Source organism: Lithobates pipiens, unplaced genomic scaffold (genome assembly GCF_037356315.1).
Source record: "Lithobates pipiens isolate NorthernLeopardFrog02 unplaced genomic scaffold, aLitPip1_a1.2 Scaffold_18, whole genome shotgun sequence".
Lineage (NCBI taxonomy): Eukaryota > Metazoa > Chordata > Amphibia > Anura > Ranidae > Lithobates > Lithobates pipiens.
In genome coordinates, this window is record NW_027507758.1 from 593347173 (window position 1) to 593365807 (window position 18635).

The 18635-nt window shown below is 44.9% G+C and overlaps 1 protein-coding gene across 1 annotated transcript in view; it reads right to left on the minus strand.

Annotated features, from left to right (window-relative positions):
* The window catches only part of LOC143986801 (uncharacterized), a 113726-nt gene that overhangs the window by 32733 nt on the left and 62358 nt on the right, over nt 1-18635 (minus strand). Inside the window, exon 5 of the mRNA XM_077485207.1 lies at nt 15040-15261. Within this exon, the coding sequence (XP_077341333.1) occupies nt 15040-15261 (222 nt within the window). The remainder of the gene's footprint in view (nt 1-15039; nt 15262-18635) is intronic.

Here is an 18635-nt window from a genome sequence, read left to right on the forward strand (position 1 = left end):
ACAGAAATGCTGGACTGCACGCTGTGATAGAAATGCTGGCCCGAACGCTGTGACAGAAATGCTGGCCCGAACGCTGTGACAGAAATGCTGGCCCGAACGCTGTGACAGAAATGCTGGACAGAACGCTATGACAGAAAATGCTGAACAGAACGCTGTGACAGAAAACTGGACTGAATGCTGACCGAAACCTGGACAGAACGCTGTGACAGAAATGCTGGACAGCACGCTATGACAGGAAAGCTAGATGGAACGCTATGACAGAAAATGCTGAACAGAACGCTGTGACAAAAACTGGACTGAATGCTATGACCGAAACCTGGACAGAACGCTGTGACAGAAATGCTGGACAGAACGCTATGACAGGAAAGCTAGATAGAACGCTATGACAGAAATGCTGGGCCGAACGTTGTGACAGAAAATACTGGGCCGAATGTTGTGACAGAAAATGCTGGGCAGAACGCTGTGACAGAAAAATGCTGGGCAGAACGCTGTGACAGAAAAATGCTGGGCAGAACGCTGTGACAGAAAAATGCTGGGCAGAACGCTGTGACAGAAAATGCTGGGCAGAACGCTGTGACAGAAAATGCTGGGCAGAACGCTGTGACAGAAAATGCTGGGCAGAACGCTGTGACAGAAAATGCTGGGCAGAACGCTGTGACAGAAAATGCTGGGCAGAACGCTGTGACAGAAAATGCTGGGCAGAACGCTGTGACAGAAAACGCTGGGCAGAACGCTGTGACAGAAAACGCTGGGCAGAACGCTGTGACAGAAAATGCTGGGCAGAAAATGCAGGGCAGAACGCTGTGACAGAAAAGCTGGACAGAACGTTGTGACAGAAATGCTGGATAGAACGTTGTGACAGAAATGCTGGGCCGAACGCTGTGACAGAAATGCTGGATAGAACGTTGTAACAGAAATGCTGGGCCGAACGCTGTGACAGAAATGCTGGGCCGAACGCTGTGACAGAAATGCTGGGCCGAGCGCTGTGACAGAAAATCGCAGGCAGAACGCTGTGACAGAAAATCGCAGGCAGAACGCTGTGACAGAAAATCGCAGGCAGAACGCTGTGACAGAAAATCGCAGGCACCCCCCCCCCCCCCCCGCAGGAACACCGAGCCGACTGCCTGCCGGAGAGCTGAGGGAGGGGAGAGTGAAGGACGGCCGAATCGGCGGGTGTACAGCATATGAGTGTATGGGGGGGGGGGGGCGGCCGACCACCTCCCCCTCCCCCCCCGCCAGGAGAATCATCGGAACAGAGCATATGTGGGGGAGGGGGAGGCGGCGCAGTCGACCATCCTCCCCCCCCCACGAGGAGAAACGGCGGGTGCTCCGTACCCACGAGGGGAGAGGGGGAGGCCGACTCTCTCCACCTCCCCTTACCAGGCGTGCGGCTCCCCCGTGAAAAGATGCCTGGAGAGCGGAGCTGGCGGGTGGCTCCCTCGTGGAGCAGGTGAACATCCTCCCAACGAGAGGCGGAACATAACAGAAGGGCGCCCCTCTCCCCCCGGCATGAGCACCAGGAGAAGGAGGCGGGCGGCACGTCAGCCAGAGCTGTGGGTGGCAAAGGGAGGAAGTAGGACGGACGGATGGATGAACCGTCCCGTCCTCCCCCCCTCCCCCGTACCCGAATGCCGGGAGAAGCAACCCCCCTCCCTGCTGGAACACGGCCGAACCAAAAGGGGGGGGGGGCGAAGGCGGGGCGGCCACCACAAGCCAGTGGACCCAGGGATGAGGGAGAGAGGCGGCCGACCGCCGCTCTGCAAAAACAAGCTCACCCCCCCTCTCCCCACACTGGAGGAGGACAGGGGAACGCACCCCCCTCTCCACCAGCATGACTGTAGAGAAGTGAGCGGTGGGGGATAGCTGGACAGCCCTACCTAGAAAACCCCAACCCTGTCCCTGACAGAGGAGGAGGGTTATATAGTCTCCGACTCCTCCCACAAATACAGGCTGGCCTACGGCCAGCCTTCCCACATGTATTTGTGCACCAAAAAAACAAATCTCTTCAGCACACCTGCAAGTAAATGATAAAGGTGGAATCTTTATAACAACTGTGGAGAATTGCAGGTAATGAATTCAGCTGGTGGATAGGCAGTGTTGTATGTGTCAGCCCTGGTTCACATTGGTGCAATTTGACATGTCAAATCAGTGGCAATTGCACCGATTTAATTTACAAATGTAGTCTCTGTACTCATTTTTGGGGACTTTGGGTGTGATTGTTATTGACATCAATGCTTACTCAATGTGTAGGTGGATGTGGTAGTTATATTTGGTGTGGGTGGGGTTCATTGATTTGTTTGGCATCACCACACATTTGCTTCTGGACCATGTGCACACATCATTTCCTGCATTTGTTCTGCTGATGTAACACAGTAAGGACTATGCAAATATAAATGAGAGCTCCTTTCTATTAAAATGTATATGACTTGTTTCACAGTTGGGCGACTTTTCCAGCAAATTTGGACCTCTGAGTTGCATGACAAGTTGTACCCCATGAGTCTCAATGATAATCATTCATATCTGTGCTACTTCAAGTTGCAACAACTTCAAAGGAGTCCCTATACTACTTTGGTGTGACTTGAGGTACATAGGGCGCAATATTACACAGGCATTCCCAAAAGTTGGGGCCAAGTTGCAGCAGCAAAATAGTGTGACTTTCAGGTTGCAGCAGTGTAAATGAGATTCATGGATAATACCTTTGAATTAGGAACTATTCCTTCTTGTGCATCCTGCAAGTGGGTCAAATTCATCCCTGCACTACTTTGGTTTGACTTTGACTTTGGTGCAACTTGAGGTCCATATACTGCAAGATTACACAGTCATTGGTCACACAAGTGTAAATGGGGCCTAATTCAAAGGTGTTATCAATTAATCTCATTGGGTTCCTTTCAAACTTGACCGACGTTTCATACAACTTGAGGTCTATAAGGCCCCTTTCACACTTGTGCTACCTGAAAGTCCAGCAATTTTGCAGCGCTTTTTGCTGCAAATTTGAAGTTATTTGAAGGAATGCCAGTGTTATCTTGAGGTCTATGGACACAGGAGTCACAGGACAAGTCGCACAAGTGTGAAAAGGGCCTTAGGGCTGGTTCACACTGCTGTGCTGTCCGACATCAGATGTGATTTGACTCGCACTGCAAATCACATGTGATGTCTGTGTGAGGCAAACTCAGCCATACAGATTGTATGGTTGAAATTGCATTGCTTTCGGACCAAACTCGCACAGGGCCCTTTTTTGGTCCACGGCAGAATCGAATCGTATCGGTGTTGTGTGAATTTGCAGTTTGCTCTGCGATATGCAAACTGATTTGGGGGTATCATTAGCTTTCTACTGACACTCCCAGCAGTTTGCATATGGAAGTGTGCTGTGTAAGAGACGCCAGAGAGTGGGGGACAACACACGGAGGAAGACGGCGGTAAGGAAGAACACGGTAGTGGGGAGAACACAGCAGCTGGAGAAGTAGGCGGTGGCGATAGACAAGGCACCAGGAGAAGACGACGGCGGGAGACATGGCTCGTGGTAAAAGACCACTCAGAGCTATTTTACAATAAAGGAATTGTCAAAACCAGCTATTGTTTTTTGTCACTTTTTACTGCTTTTTTTGGTGAATGGGTAGGGGTACAATGTACCCGATACCCATTCACATAGGGGAGTGTGGGATCTGGGAGCTCCCCCCCCTTTCCTGATCTGCCAGGTTGCGTGCTTAGATAAGGGTCAGGTATGGATCGGGGGGAGGCCCTACGCCATTTTCTTTTTACATTTTGGCATGGGGGGGCTACACCGTTTTTTTCCTTGATTCCTTGAACAGTGCCTTTTTGCATTTAAAATCTCTGGTAAGCTACAGAATCCTTCTCCATTGTCTCCTCTCCATACCATAGAGAGTCGTTTTTATGTAGTTCGTTATAAGAACTATGTAGACTTCACAGGCAGAATTTAGAGGATAGCTCTGAATTCCTGACAAGACCAACAGGCAATTTTTAACTTATTGAACAGATTTAACAAACCACTTTCAATGGAATATGTAACAGAGCAAAAGGGAACAAATAAGTAAAAATTTACATACACATTAAGCAATAGTGTCCCTAGTTTACCTTGTGTCTTCTAGAAGCAGCCAGGCTGTAGCCAGTCTAATGATATGTTTTATTTTGATGGGTACATAAAAAGTCCTAAACTCAGGTTATTGAATGCTTCTGCCAGCTACTGTTATGCCGCGTACACACGAGCGGACTTTTCAACATCAAAAGTCCGACGGAATGATTCCGTCAGACTATTCGATCGTGTGTGGGCTGCAACGGACTTTTGATTCGCAAAAGTCTGACGGACTTTAGAAAATGGAACATGCTTCAAATTTTTCGGACGGAACTCCGCCGGACCCGGTCCCTTCGAAAAATTCGCTCGTGTGTATGCTATTCCGACGGACTAAAACCGACGCTAGGGCAGCTATTGGCTACTGGCTATGAACTTCCTTATTCGAGTCCAGTCGTACGTCATCACGTTCGAATCCGTCGGAGTTTGGTGTGATTGTGTGTGGCCAAGTCCGCTCAGTCGAAAAGTCCGTCAGAACTCTGTCGGAACTCCAGCAGAACTCCGGCAGGACTCCTTCGGAAGTCTGTCGGACATAAGTCCTCTCGTGTGTACGGGGCTTTAGCCCACGTGCACACGGTCAGAGATTTTGCCAACCAAATCCGTCGGATTTTGCCCGTCGGATTTAGTCCGACGGATTGTGTCCGAAACTGTTGCATACACACGGTCGGGCCAAGTTGGCGAAAAATCCGATCTTTCAGAACGTGATGACGTAATTTTGTTACGATGGGACTACATTCAGGCTAGTAGCCAATAGCTTTGATGTAGGAATTTGATCTGAGCATGCATGGCACTTGGCCCGATGAAAATGCTCTACACATGATCGGATTAGGTCCGTCCGGTCCAGTTGGTCGGGAAATCTTTCCAACATGTTGGAAAATTGGTTCGGACGGAGATTCGGACGGAATCAGTCCGATGCATACCACACACAGTCGGATTATCTGACGACACGGTCTGATAAGACTCATTCCGACAGATTCTCCGACCATGTGTACAAGGGCTTAGTAGTCTCCAGTAGAGAAGAATTAAAACGTTTGTTAACCCAAAAAAAAAGTAGATTTTCTGGCGCCTTAAAGGAGATTACAGAGCACAGTACCCGCCTCTAAACTATAAAATAAAAACCCTGAATCTGGCACTTCCTGTATCCCCTCTCTAAATAGACCATGAAAATCAGGGCAGCGCTGCCCTGATCACTGTGGTCTAAATGCATGCCTCCGTCATGTGCTGCTGTCCCCTCTGCTCTCCTGTCTCCCCCTCACCCCCCTCCTTCCTGCATGTCAGCTTGTGTCTGTGTCTCCGCCCCCCGCCCCCCACCACTTCTAGTAAAAATAAAAATCTTTTTTGCTCCCTGCCAGATACTTTCATATCCTGGCAGAGCACACTGTAATTTTCTTTTAGCAAAACAAGCGCTGTAAATACTGTTTTAGCGCTGTCTTCAGGCTGGTCATGTAACTCTCGGCCGGTTTTTATGGCTACTGCAGGAGAGACTGAACGGCCTTGTGATCTCCACCCCGACCATGTGAAAACCACACCGCTAGCGGCCGCATACCGCCGCAAATACGACGGTAAAAATAGCGCCACTTTACTGCTGAATCTTGCACCGACCCAGTGTGAAAGAGGCCGAATAGTAAACATCGGCAGCACACTTTTGGTTATGAATTTTTTTTTTTTCAATTACAGTATCTTGGCAGCATTCCAATTCTCTATTTTATTAAAATCATGATTTTTTTTTTGGTAGTTTTAGTAGCGACATATATCCTTTCATTAAGCATTGCCTGGGCTGCTTTGATTGGCAGATTTAACCAGCAGTTCTCTGACGCTGTCCCTGTTCTTGCTAGTGCAATCTATCCTGCCACTGGTCAATTTTTATTCAGCTGTATCATTTGAGGGCTGACACTCTTAAATCTTGCAGAAAAGCACATGCCTATGTCATGTGTCTCTGTATTTGGGCTTATCCTTGCTGATTGACACTTTCCTTCCTTTGACCATCTTTTACACACATGTATCTAGGAGTTTGATAAGAAATTGGAAGGTAACAAGATAGCTTTAATTGGCAAGAACATAACCAATATACTAAACACAGGGCAAAAGAAAGCAGCAGCCCTCAGATAAAACATCTGTGTAAAAAGCACTTAAAAAAAATAAAGAAAAAAAAAACACTAATCCCCCAAATTAAATGAAAACTCCCAAAATCTACCTCCAAAAACAAAACTACACTAGTTTTTTCAAAAGAAAAAAAAGTGATTTGCTATGGATGGGAGATCAGCAAAAAAATACTGCTGTCCTCAAATCCATTACAAACCAAAATGAGATAAAGATGAAATTAGATTAAAGATTAAAAATCCCCCGAATATAACCCCTTCCCGCCGAGCGTACGCAGATCTGCGTACTCGGCTTCCGGGGGGTATACCGGGATGATGCCCGCACCTGCAGGCATCATCCCGGTGCCGTTTTGTTCAGCGGGCGATTGGCTTTCCAGCCATAACAACCGATGCGGCTAAAAGCCGCTGGGCTGTTATGCCGGAGGAGCGGGAGGGGACGTCCCCCCCTCCCACCGCCTCTCGCCGCTGTTACCGGTGCTCCCGCTCGATCGGGAGCACCGATCAGTGGTCCGACGCCTCTGGCTGCTGCGGAGGAACTGGAACGAAGCCGTAATCGGCTTCGTTCCAGTCTCCTCATCGTAAACACGGAAGCGACGTCATGACGTCACTTCCCGTTTACTCGGCTGCCAATGGCGCCGGTTTTAAAAAAATATCCGGTATTCAGAATCGCCGTTTTCGGCGATCTGAATACATTGAAGTGTAAAGGAGGGGTGGGGGGTCTTTTAGACCCCCGATCCCTCCATAAAGAGGACCTGTCACCACCTATTACTGTCACAAGGGATGTTTACATTCCTTGTGACAGCAATAAAAGTGATCAAAATTTTATTATTTTTTTTAAACAATTTAGTCGTTTTAAAATAAATAAAATAAATAAAAAAATTTAAAAAAAAATTTCAAAGCGCCCACCGTCCCCGCGAGCTCGCGAAGCAAAGAAAACGCATACGGAAGTCGCGCCCGCGTATGTAAACGGTGTTCAAATCACACATGTAAGGTATCGCCGCGATCGTCAGAGCGAGAGCAATAATTCTAGCAGTAGACCCCCTCTGTAACGCTAACCTGGTAACCGTAATTTTTTTTTAAAGCTTCGCCTATTGAGATTTTTAGGTACCGTACTTTGTCGTCAATCTACAAGTGCGCGCAATTATAAAGTGTGACATGTTTGGTATCTATTTACTCGGCGTAACATTATCTTTCACATTACGCAAAAAAATTGTCTAATTTTACTGTTTTTTTTTTTTTTTTATTCATGAAAGTGTCCCTTTTCCCAAAAAGTTGCGTTTAAAACACCACTGCGCAAATACCGTGTGACATAAAATATTGCAACAATCGCCGTTTTATTCTCTAGAGCCTCTGCTAAAAAAAATATATAATGTTTGGGGGTTCCAAGTAATTTTCTAGCAAAAAATATGGATTTTAACTTGTAAACACCAAATTCCAAAAATAGGCTTAGTCATGAAAGGGTTAAGAACACACATATAAGAGAGAAAAAAAGGGTGAAATTGCCCAAGATTTCGTGATCAAACTTTTTACTGACACAGATAGTCAGCATCATCGCTTCCTATAAAGGGTTCATGGCTCATCATACCTGCAATTGTCCCTTTTTTCCTGACAACATTCTTATGAAAAATATCTACTTCCACCTAACTTAATGTGATTGTAGCCATATTATCTACTTCCACCTAAAATATCTCTTAAAAGATGAAGCTGAAGAGCCCATAGAAGTAAGTGTTGTAATCATATGCATTCTTTCATTATAGAAGTGCCTATAGCTAGAGAAAATGTGAATGAAGAATATGGTACACCAACCATATTTATCGGTGATCTCGTTCTCCGGACAGGGCACACAGTAATGGCAGCAGGGTGGTCTTCCTTCCTGCAAATGTTTTTGGTATCCAGGAAGACAGCTCTCAGAGCACCGAAAATGTGGAGTCTAAAGGGAAATTCAACTTTACAAATTAATATTTTACTTTATCATGTTGCCATCTTGTAAAAATGGTGACAATGCAAGGTTGGTTTGGTTATTTGGTGCTTCTTTAAAGTGATCTGAAAGGTTCAGTTTTTTTTATTAACAAACATGTCATACTTACCTGCTCTGTGCAATGATTTTACACAGAGCAGCCCCGAATGCATAAAAAATGCCCCATATGCGCAAAAAATGTGTAAAAAATCTTTAGCCTTTACAACCAATTTAATTGTGAAATAACCCCTTTTTAGTGCGCAAAGCACTCAAAAAAAAAAATCTACTTCTGTGCTTGCATAAAAAACAAACATACACTCCTGTGCAAAAGTTTTAGACAGATGTGAAAAAATGCTTTTAATGAAGAATGCTTTCAGAACTAGAAATGTTAATAGTTTATTTTTATCAATTAACAAAATGGAAAGTAAATCAACAGAAGAGAAATTCAAATCAAATCAAATAAAATCCAAAATTTGGTGTGACCACCCTTTGCCTTCAAATCAGCATCAGTTCTTCTAGGCACTCAGTTTTTGAAGGAACTCGGCATGTAGGTTGTTCCAAACATATTATACAAATAAGCATAGATCTTCTGTGGATATACGGTGCCTCAAATCTTTCTGTCTCTTCATGTGATCCCAGACTCCATGATGTTGAGACTATTACCTCCAGGACTCCATGTTCTTCCTTACGCTGAAGATAGTTCCTCTTCATGACAATAGTTTTATGTTTGGGGTCATTCTCCTGCTGCATAATAAATTTGGGGCCAATCACATGCCTCCCTGATGGTATGGCATGATTGGTTAGTAACTGCCTCTATTTGTGTAATTTCTCAACATTGAGGACACCATTAGTCCTGAGCTTGTAAAAATGCAGCCCCAAATTTGGAGGGAACCTCCACAATGCTTCATTGTTGCCTGCAGACACTCGTTATTGTACCTCACTCCAGCCCTTCTGTGAAAAAACTCCCTGCCGCTACAGCCAAATATTTTGACTTATCAGCAGAGGACCTGCTGCCATTTTTCTGCACCAGGTCCTATGTTTTTTATGCATAGTTGAGTTGCTTAGCCTTGTTTCCATGTCAGAGGTATGGCTTTTTTTCCATAATTCTTCCATGAACACCACTTCTTTCTAGACTCCTCCGGAGACAGCAGGTGGGTGTATCTGGGTCCCACTGGTTTCTGCTAGTTCTGTGCTGATGAATGAATGAATGAATGAAATACTTGTATAGCGCACAATACGAACTGAATCGCCTCTAGGCACTGCTGAACATTTTCCGATGTTGAAGGGTTGTAATCGTGATGCGTCTTTCATTCTTTCATCTGCTGTATTACGTTTCTTTGGCCAACCACTACATTTACGATCCTCAACATCGCCAGTTTCTTTGTGTGTCTTCAAAAGAGCTTGAACAGCATATCTTGAAACCTCTACTTTGAAAATATTGCATGAAAAAGACCTTGGTGACACAATATAACTACCTTATGTGTTGTTGCTGTGCTCAGTCTTACCAAAGTGTATAACCTGTGACATGAAACTGTCCTCTACAACCTTTCCTTAGTAGCAGAGTGTGGCTGTTCCTTAACCAGTTTTAAGCCTCCTACGCGGTTCTTTCTGTTTCCTACATACAAAATTGATGATCATTAGAAACTGCTTGATATAATTGGTTAATTATACCCCTGATTGTAATCCTACGAAATCCCTGACTTTGTGCACGTGTACAAAGTGTGCAAGTGGTTGTGAAAGTGAATTGTTGCTGGTTTGAAGTTGAAGGATAGTCGCACCAAATATTGATTTGGTTTCGATTTTTCTTCTGTTCGCTCACTTTGGATTTTGTAAATTGTTAAAAATAAATTCATAAAAATAAATAATATTTCAAAAGCCTTCTTACTTTACAGCATTTCTTCACACCTGCTTAAAACTTTTGCACAGTACTGTGCACTTGACTAGGCACGGGGTCTTGCCAAATTGAACCTCTGGATGTGTTGTAGTCATTGATTTAGTGGTGGTATTAATACCCTTTTCTAAATGTGACAGTTTCTTACTCAGAGCTCTCAGTAGTTGCTAGGATACTGGTGGGCGTCTGTGTTCTAACAACATATAACACATCCCCATTCAATTGTCAAGTAGGGATTCCCTGGCTGATTGCTGACTGTAAAATAAATGACTGGTTATACTGGCTGAGGTCATTGACCAAAATGGACATGGCCCCACTGTATTCAGCAGCTAGACAGAGAGCTGTAAGCTGCAATGATAGTACATTGGGAGAAAATCATTGGCATGGATCATAATTTTTGAGCCAACTGAATCAGTGTTCATTGTGATTCATAATGATAGATGATGGGATTAGTACTGGACTTTTTGCAGATGGTTGGATGTGAGAGATGAAAAAAGGGCGAGAGAGGATGGAAAACAGAGAAAAGAGGAGTCAGAGTCACTAGTAGAGTGTCAGGGCTGGGCTCAGCCCTTTCTTCTCTGAGCTGGCCGCTTAGCTGCCAGATAATTGCCAGCTCCTATCCCTCCACAGTGACTCACATGTTGATGATATCCTGCTAGTCAGTCCTGCCTACTTAAGCCGTCCAGTCCAGATGATCTCTGCCTTCACCTTGGTCACATCTCTAGAGACGCTCTCCTGTGTTCCTGTTAAAGACTTGCTTGTCTGACATTCTTTCTGGCTCCAGATCCTGCTTGCTGTTCTACTACTCTGTTCTCTGGCTCCCTGAGGTTTTGGCTTGTCTGACTATCCGTTTCGGTTCCTGAACTCCGGCTATGTTTTGACTACTTTTACTCTGTTTACCTTTTTTTTATTATTATTAAACAAGTGTGATTTGACTGTACTTCTGTCTCAGTCTGATTCATGTTTCTGACAGTAGGCGAAGGCAATGAATTCAGAAGATGCTTTTGAGACTGGAGTTGGTGCCCTTCTGTCTCAATATCCTACCTCTGAGATTGCTTTGCATCCTTGTGGCTACTTTTTCAAGAAATTGTCACCTGCGGAGTGCAATTACAAGATTGGTGACAGAGAGCTGCCTCTCTCCCAGAAGGTCTAATTTCAATTGGATTGTCTCATTATTACCCAGTCATAACAATGTAAGGGCTGACGCTTTGTCATGACAATTTTCCTCCACTTCCAGATGGAGTCAGTTCCGGTTCCTGTGGTTCCTCCTGATTATATTCTGGCTACAGTTTGCACAAGTCTCACTTCTCCTTTGGGTGACAAAATTCTTGCTGCTCAGGTCCATGCTTCAGGTCCTCATGAGAAAGCTGGTGACCGCTGCTTTGTCCCAGAAAGTCTCTGTACTGTCATGCTCCAGACTTACCATTCTACCAAGGCTGCTAGCCACCCTGGGAAGAATCAACTCTTTTGGGCCATTTCCCAACAATCCTGGTGGCCTAGTCTACAGGCTGATGTAACCACCTTCATAGCTGCCTGTTCCGTATATGCTGAGAGTGAGACTCCATAACCCTTTCCAGTGGGCCTCCTACAACCCATACCCAATGGAGAGAGGCCCTGGACCCACCCATCTATGGATTTCATTGGGGAGTTACCCAACTCCCAGGACAACACAGTTATCCCTATGGCAGTTCTCGAAAATGTGTCATTGTATTCCACTTAAGAAGTTGCCCACTTCTAAGGAACTGGCTTCCTTTTTTGCTATCCAAAGTGATTGTCTCGGACAGGGGTAGTCAGTTTGTTCTTGGTTCTGGTGAGCCTTTTGTGCACAGTTGGGAATTCAGCTTGCTTTCTCCTCTGCGTATCTCCTGCAGTCTAATGGGGTCACAGAACGAGCCAATCAGTCCTTGGAGCAATTCCTACGTTGCTATATTTCTGACCATCATAACAACTGGTCAGACCTCTTACCGTGGGCAGAGTTCACTCACAATAGTGCCTTGAATTCTGCTTCCCGATTATCCCTGTTTATCGTGAACTATGGTTTCCAACCTTCCATGTTGCCTGACTCATTTGATCAGCAGAGTATTCCTGCGTTATAGGAGCATCTCCGTGATCTTTGTTTCACTTGGGCACAAGTCCAGGAGGCTTTGTAACATGCTAATGATAGGTACAGACTCCATGCTGACCGCAGACGCCTGCCTGTGCCTTCCTACCAGGTTTGGGACAGGGTCTAGCAGTCATCTCGCAACCTCCGACTTCGTGTTCCCTCTCTGAAGTTCGAACCTTGGTTTATTGGGCCTTTTTTCGGTATTCTTCACAGGATTAACTCAATGGCTTACACATTAGACCTTCCTTCTAATATGCATATCTCAAATGTATTTCATGTCTCCTTATTAAAACCTTTGGTCTGCAACCGCTTTACCACCTCGTTGCCTTGTCCGCACCCTGTACAGGTTGAGAACCATGAAGAGTATGAAGTACATACCATTGTTGTCTCCCGTAGGTTCCGTGGGCACATACAGTACCTGGTGCATTGGAAAAAGTAAGGTCCGGAGGAATGCTCTTGGATCTCATCCTCAGACGTGCATGCCCCTGTTCCCCTCCCTGATTTCCATAGACATTTTTCCCCTCAAGCCTGGTGGTCCTCGGAGGGGCAAGGGTCATTGAGGGGTTATTATCAGGGCTGGGCTCAGCCCTTCCTTCTCTGAGCTGGCTGCTCAACTGTCAGCTAATTGCTAAGCTCCTATCTCTCCACAGTGACTCCCCTGTTGATGATATCCTGCTCATCAGTCCTTCCTACTTAAGCCGTCCAGTCCAGATGATTTCTGCTTCACCTTGGTCACATCTCTAGAAACGCTCTCCTGTGTTCCTGTTAAAAACTTGCCTGGCTTACATTCCTTCTGGCTCCAGATCCTGTTTGCTTTTCTACTATGCTGTTCTCTGGCTCCCTGACATTTTGGATTGTCTGAATATCCATTTTGGTTCCTGGACTCTAGCTATGTTTTGACTACGATTACTCTGTTTACTTTTTTTATTATTATTAAACAAGTATGATTTGACTGTACTTCTATCTTAGTCTGATTCATGGTTTCTGACATAGAGTGAGCAGAGTCCCAGTGAGTTATCACTTCTGATGGTATCCTGCTATTCTTAAAGTGCTTTTTTTTGTTTCTTTTTTTCTGTTATCCACCTTTAATCTATCTAGCACTTCTATTGCAACAAAAGAGATTTCATTTTCTGTTCCTCCTGGTGCATTCTTCATAATGAGAAAAGGAAATAAATGATCAACTTAGTTAATGAAAATATATATCCTGTATATATGCCACGGTGAGCCTCTTAGCCTCCTACCCTACTGTATGTGGCATATTTATCATGTTTACTATCTGGTTCATTTTATGTTGTTGCTTTTTGTATCCTATCATTATAAACGTTTTCAGTGTGATTCATGTTCTAGATCAGAATTTTTCAACCAGGGTGCCGCAAAGAGTCCTCATGGGTGCCTTGACCACTTTGTGTTAACTCCCGTGCACTGTGACTCTGCAAGGAGAGTGAGAGCAAAGCCTTCACAGCTCTCTCCTCCTCCCCCTCCCTGTGGCTATGTATACTAAATGAACAGCTATGTGAACCATTGCTGACAAAGTAGAAAGCTGTGCTGGTCATCCACCCACATCCTACCAACTGATGACATCATTGGTTGTTAAGGACATGTCAGGCGGCAATAGTTCACATAGCTATTCACATACTGCATTGATTCTCAACCAGGGTTCCGTGGAACCCTAGGGTTCCTCCAGTGGTTGCTAGGGGTTCCTTCAGCATTGGGAAATTTCTGCCTCTCAGATAAGTTCCCACTGACACCATTGATCTTTTTAACTATCTGTATCTGTTCACTATACAATTATAGGATGATGGTACCTAACCCTATCCATGATACTGACTTATTGAGGCAACATTGCATAAAATAACTATCTGTAAGGAGGTAATTCTTCCCAAGGACCACAAGTGTAAGGACTATTCTTCCCACTGACCATCACACTAATGTATCACGAGTTGTAGATTTCTAATTTTTAACAGGGGTTCCCTGAGATCGGAGAACTATTTCAAGGGTTCCTCTGTGTTGAAAAGTTTGAGAAAGGCTGACATACTGTATCTGCAGGGAGGAGGAGGAAAGAGCCGGGTGGGCTGTACTCTCTCTCCTTGCAAAGTCGCAAAACATGGGAGTTAACACAAAGTAGCACTCTTATCCTAATGTGCAGGATTTCACTACTGTCCCTATCTCCTCCCCGCACTGCTCCTGTACAGACAGCAGAAATTGCAGGTGAGGGTGGAGGGAGGAAGAGGAGGAGAGGGAGGAAGAGGGCACAAGCCACATTTGTGCTATGAGAAGGCTTTGGGGGGTTGTGCTAAGAGGGGGGATTTGGGGTGGGGGTTTGTGCTAAGAGCAGGTATTTGGGGGAGAGGTTGCGATAAGAGGGGGGTATTTGGGGGGTTTGTGCTAGGAGGGGGGATTTGGGGGGTTGTGCCAGGAGGGGGGGGGATTGGGGGGGTGTGCTGGGAGAAGGTTAGAGTGGGGTTTGTGCTAGGAGAAGGAATTTGGAGGGGGGGGGGGTAGTGTGCTGGGGGGATTTGTCCTAGAAGGCGGAACTTGGAAGAATAAGAGTTACAGTCTAAGATCACTGAACTGCGGCCACACGGATCACATTTGAAGGCCTATTCACACCAGGTACAGTGGGGTAACATGCGAAATCGCACGTTTTCCTGTACCACACAAAAATGTGCTGCCTTTTGCAGTTGCACATGGGCGCCAATATTTTTTAATATCCTCACGCATAGCAAATACGTGTACGTTTGCACTCATTAAAAAATGTGACGTGCATGAACATGCAAAAAAGTGAGTGCTCGAACAAACCTTCTGGTGTGAACGAGCCATCAGATTGGCATGCCTCGGGATTGTGCACAATCCTAAAGGGTGCTTTGACTGAAAAAGGTTGAAAAGCACTGGTCTAGATACCTTGGAGAACCTGGGATGCCACTGGATCATTTTCTTATTCATTTTAAATTTAAATTCTTCTGCATCATTGTGGAAATATCCAACTTTAACCAATGAGAATGATTTATTAGGTGCAAAGACAATGTTTATTAGGTCAAACCTGGGTGAAAATTTTCCTTCATTGAACTTTATCTCCTCTCCTCCTTTGGTTATAATATGCACTTTCCTTAGATACCTGTTAATCTAAAGGGAAAATTATTTTACAATAAATGCTGTATATGTAAATGAACAGTTTTTAAAGATACCCCATCATCATTTTTAACCACATGCCGACCGGCTCCGGTATTTATACGAATGGCACGCCTGGGCAAAGTAATGTACCCGTACCTTACTTTGAATTTCATGCCATGCGCACGCGTGCACCTGCTGCGAGCTCCGTCACTGTGCCTGCAGGACCCACGGACTCTGTCTGCGGGGATACCCGTGATCATGTCACGGAGCTGAAGAATGGGGAGATGCCGATGTAAACACAGCCTCTCCCCGTTTGGCCTAGTGACAGGACACCAATCGCCTGCTCCCTGCCATCGGGAGCAGCGATCAGTGTTGTGTCACTGCTAGCCCATCCCCCAGACAGTTAGAAACATGCCCCAGGACACGCTTAACCCCTCCCCGCCCCCTAGCGATTAACCCCTTCACTGCCATTGACATTTTTACAGTAATCAATGTAATTTTATAGCATTGATCACTGTATTAATGCCAATGGTCCCAAAAATGTGTCAAAATTGTCCGATGTGTCCGCCATAATGTCGCAGTCATGATAAAAAACCCGCTGATCACCGCCATTACTAGTAAAAAAAATATATATATAAAAGTGCCATAAATCTATCCCCTATTTTGTAGACACTATAACTTTTGCGCAAACCAATCAATAAACGCTTATTGCTATTTTTTTTTTTTACCAAAAATATGTTGAATACGTATCGGCCTAAACTGAGGAAAAAAAGTTTTTTATATATTTTTGGGGGATATTTATTATAGCAAAAAGTAAAAAATAATGCATTTTTTTTCAAAATTTACACTTTTTTTTTGTTTAAAGCGCAAAAAATAAAAACCTCAGAGGTGACCAAATACCACCAAAAGCTCTATTTGTGGGGAAAAAAGGACGTCAATTTTGTATGGGTACAACATCACACGACCATGCAATTGTCAGTTAAAGCGACGCAGTGCCGAATCGTAAAAAGTGCTCTGGTCAGGAAGGGAGTAAATTCTTCCAGGGGGTGAAGTTGTTAAAGATTATGCCAGTGTGAAGATTGGGCATACTTACAGCGCCTTGAAAAAGTGTTCATACCCCTTAATATAATGACCAACACCAACTAGCACATAATTGTGACATAGAAGGAAAATGATAAATGGTTTTCAAAAGTTTTTACAAATAAATATGTCAAAAGTGTGGTGCACATTTGTATTCAGCCCCCCTGTAGAACTTCCTTTGGGTGCAATTACAGCTTCAAGTTTTTTTGGGAATGTCTCTACCAGCTTTGCACATCTAGAGAGTGACATTTTTGCCCATTCTTCTTCGCAAAATAGCTCAAGCTCTGTCAGATTGGATGAAAAGGATCTGTGAACGGCAATTTTCAAGTCTTGCCACAGATTCTCAATTGGATTTAGGTCTGGACTTTGACTGGGTCATGAACACATGAATATACTTTGCTCTAAACCATTCCATTGTAGTTCTGGATGTATGTTTAGGGTCATTGTCCTGCTGGAAGGTGAACCTCTACCCCAGTCTCAAGTCTTTTGCAGACTCCAACCGGTTTACTTATAAGATTGCCATGTATTCGGCTCCATCTATCCTCCCATTAACTCTGACCAGCTTCCCTGTCCCTGCTGAAGAAAAGCATCCCCACAACATGATGATGCCACCACCATGTTTCACAGTGGGGATGAAGTGTTCAGGGTTATGTGCAGTGATAGTTTTCCCCCACACATAGGTGTCCGTTTATGAAGCAGTGAACGGCAGTGATCCCGAGGATCGCCATTGATCACAGTCCATAAACAGTTAATGAACCAGAGATAATCGGGGAGAACTAGTTTGAAAATGTTCTCCCACCGATGATCTCCGCACACTGAGAATCCTTATTTGACTGACACAGGAACGCACAGTTTGAAGCTGCGATCTCAGCACTTCACTGGGGATCTGGGACAGAATTCACATTATATATAATATGTGTGTGTGTGTGTTTATATATATATATATATATATATATATATATATATATATATATATATATATATATTGTGGCAGAGCGTTGCCCTGCCAGGGTCTAGAAGGAGGTTGTGAATCAGAATTCTCAACCGGACGACTTGAGGGGCTCTAGGGAGCTGGTAACATGAAGATGAAACTGGCCTTTCAGTTTCCTCAGTGTTTTGCAAAGTTAACTTTGGGACCTGGAGCTCAGGAATTTCTGAGAGATCCGGGTGGGATGGAATCCCTAGTCCTGGGTCTTGATTTTGAGAACAGCCAGCATGATGATTGGTCAGGTGTGTGCTGGGTTTTTAGTAGTAACCTGACCATGGTTCTGGGCTTCACCCCGGCAGATAGGAAGTCTGAGTACCAGGAGTCAGGAGGGCTCCACGGGGGAGCCAGTGCAGCAAGAGGTTGCTAGCTTATATGCACCAAGGTGGTTGGTGAAACAGTCTGTACAAGACAGACAAGGGCTAGGAGTGTAAGGCCAGAGCAGCAGTGCGGCAAGTGAGATCCTACTAGGTCATTTTATTTATGGAAAAAGGAATGCTGAAAACCCCTACAAGGAAAACCTGTTTGTTGAACTTTCTTTTTAAGGGCTTTGTTTGCCCATTTTTATTAAAAGAAGAACTAGCGAGTGGCAGTGTCCTTAAAGCTCTACATTTGACGCTAGTCCTTCACAATATATATATATATATATATATATATATATATATATATATATATATATATATATATGTATGTATGTATGTATGTATGTAGCGGCGGCTCCTGAAGAGCATGCGCTATGCGTTTTTCTAAAGTTAAAGTTCCCTAAACTTCAGTTTGGTTTGGGTACAATTATCTAAATTGGGCCTCGGCATCGGTCTGACTGGACTGTGAGACGTTTAGCCTGGCCACAAGGGGCACTGTCTCTTCTGGCAGTCATGGGCCTATAGTCTGGTCAGGTGCTTAAGTTACTCTCTCTGGGAGCCTGCCCAGTGGGAGTGGCGCTTTCGCTGTGCTTTCTGGGAGAGGGAATTTAAGATGCGGAGGACATGGGGTTCGGGGTTCCGGTCCAGAATGATGTGCTGACTTCATGGTCTTGGTCCTCCTGACCAGCCCCCAGGAAGGCTATGGCCTGGGGTGCGGATCCACCCGACTTTAATGTCTCAGGCTGGCTAGCCTGAGGCAAGGAAACTAAGGAAGCATTCTGAGGTGGTTGGGTGCCGTCTCCAGTTCGGGAGAGACCCAGTGTACATCCAGCATTCCAGGGGAGGACTCTTCAGAAGAACACCACGTATGGGTTGGTTTTCTTAGCAAGAGCCTGGAAGGGCTGAAGTAACTGAGAGAATCCGGTTTTGTGGATATCGCCAAGTAGGCTGAGAGATCC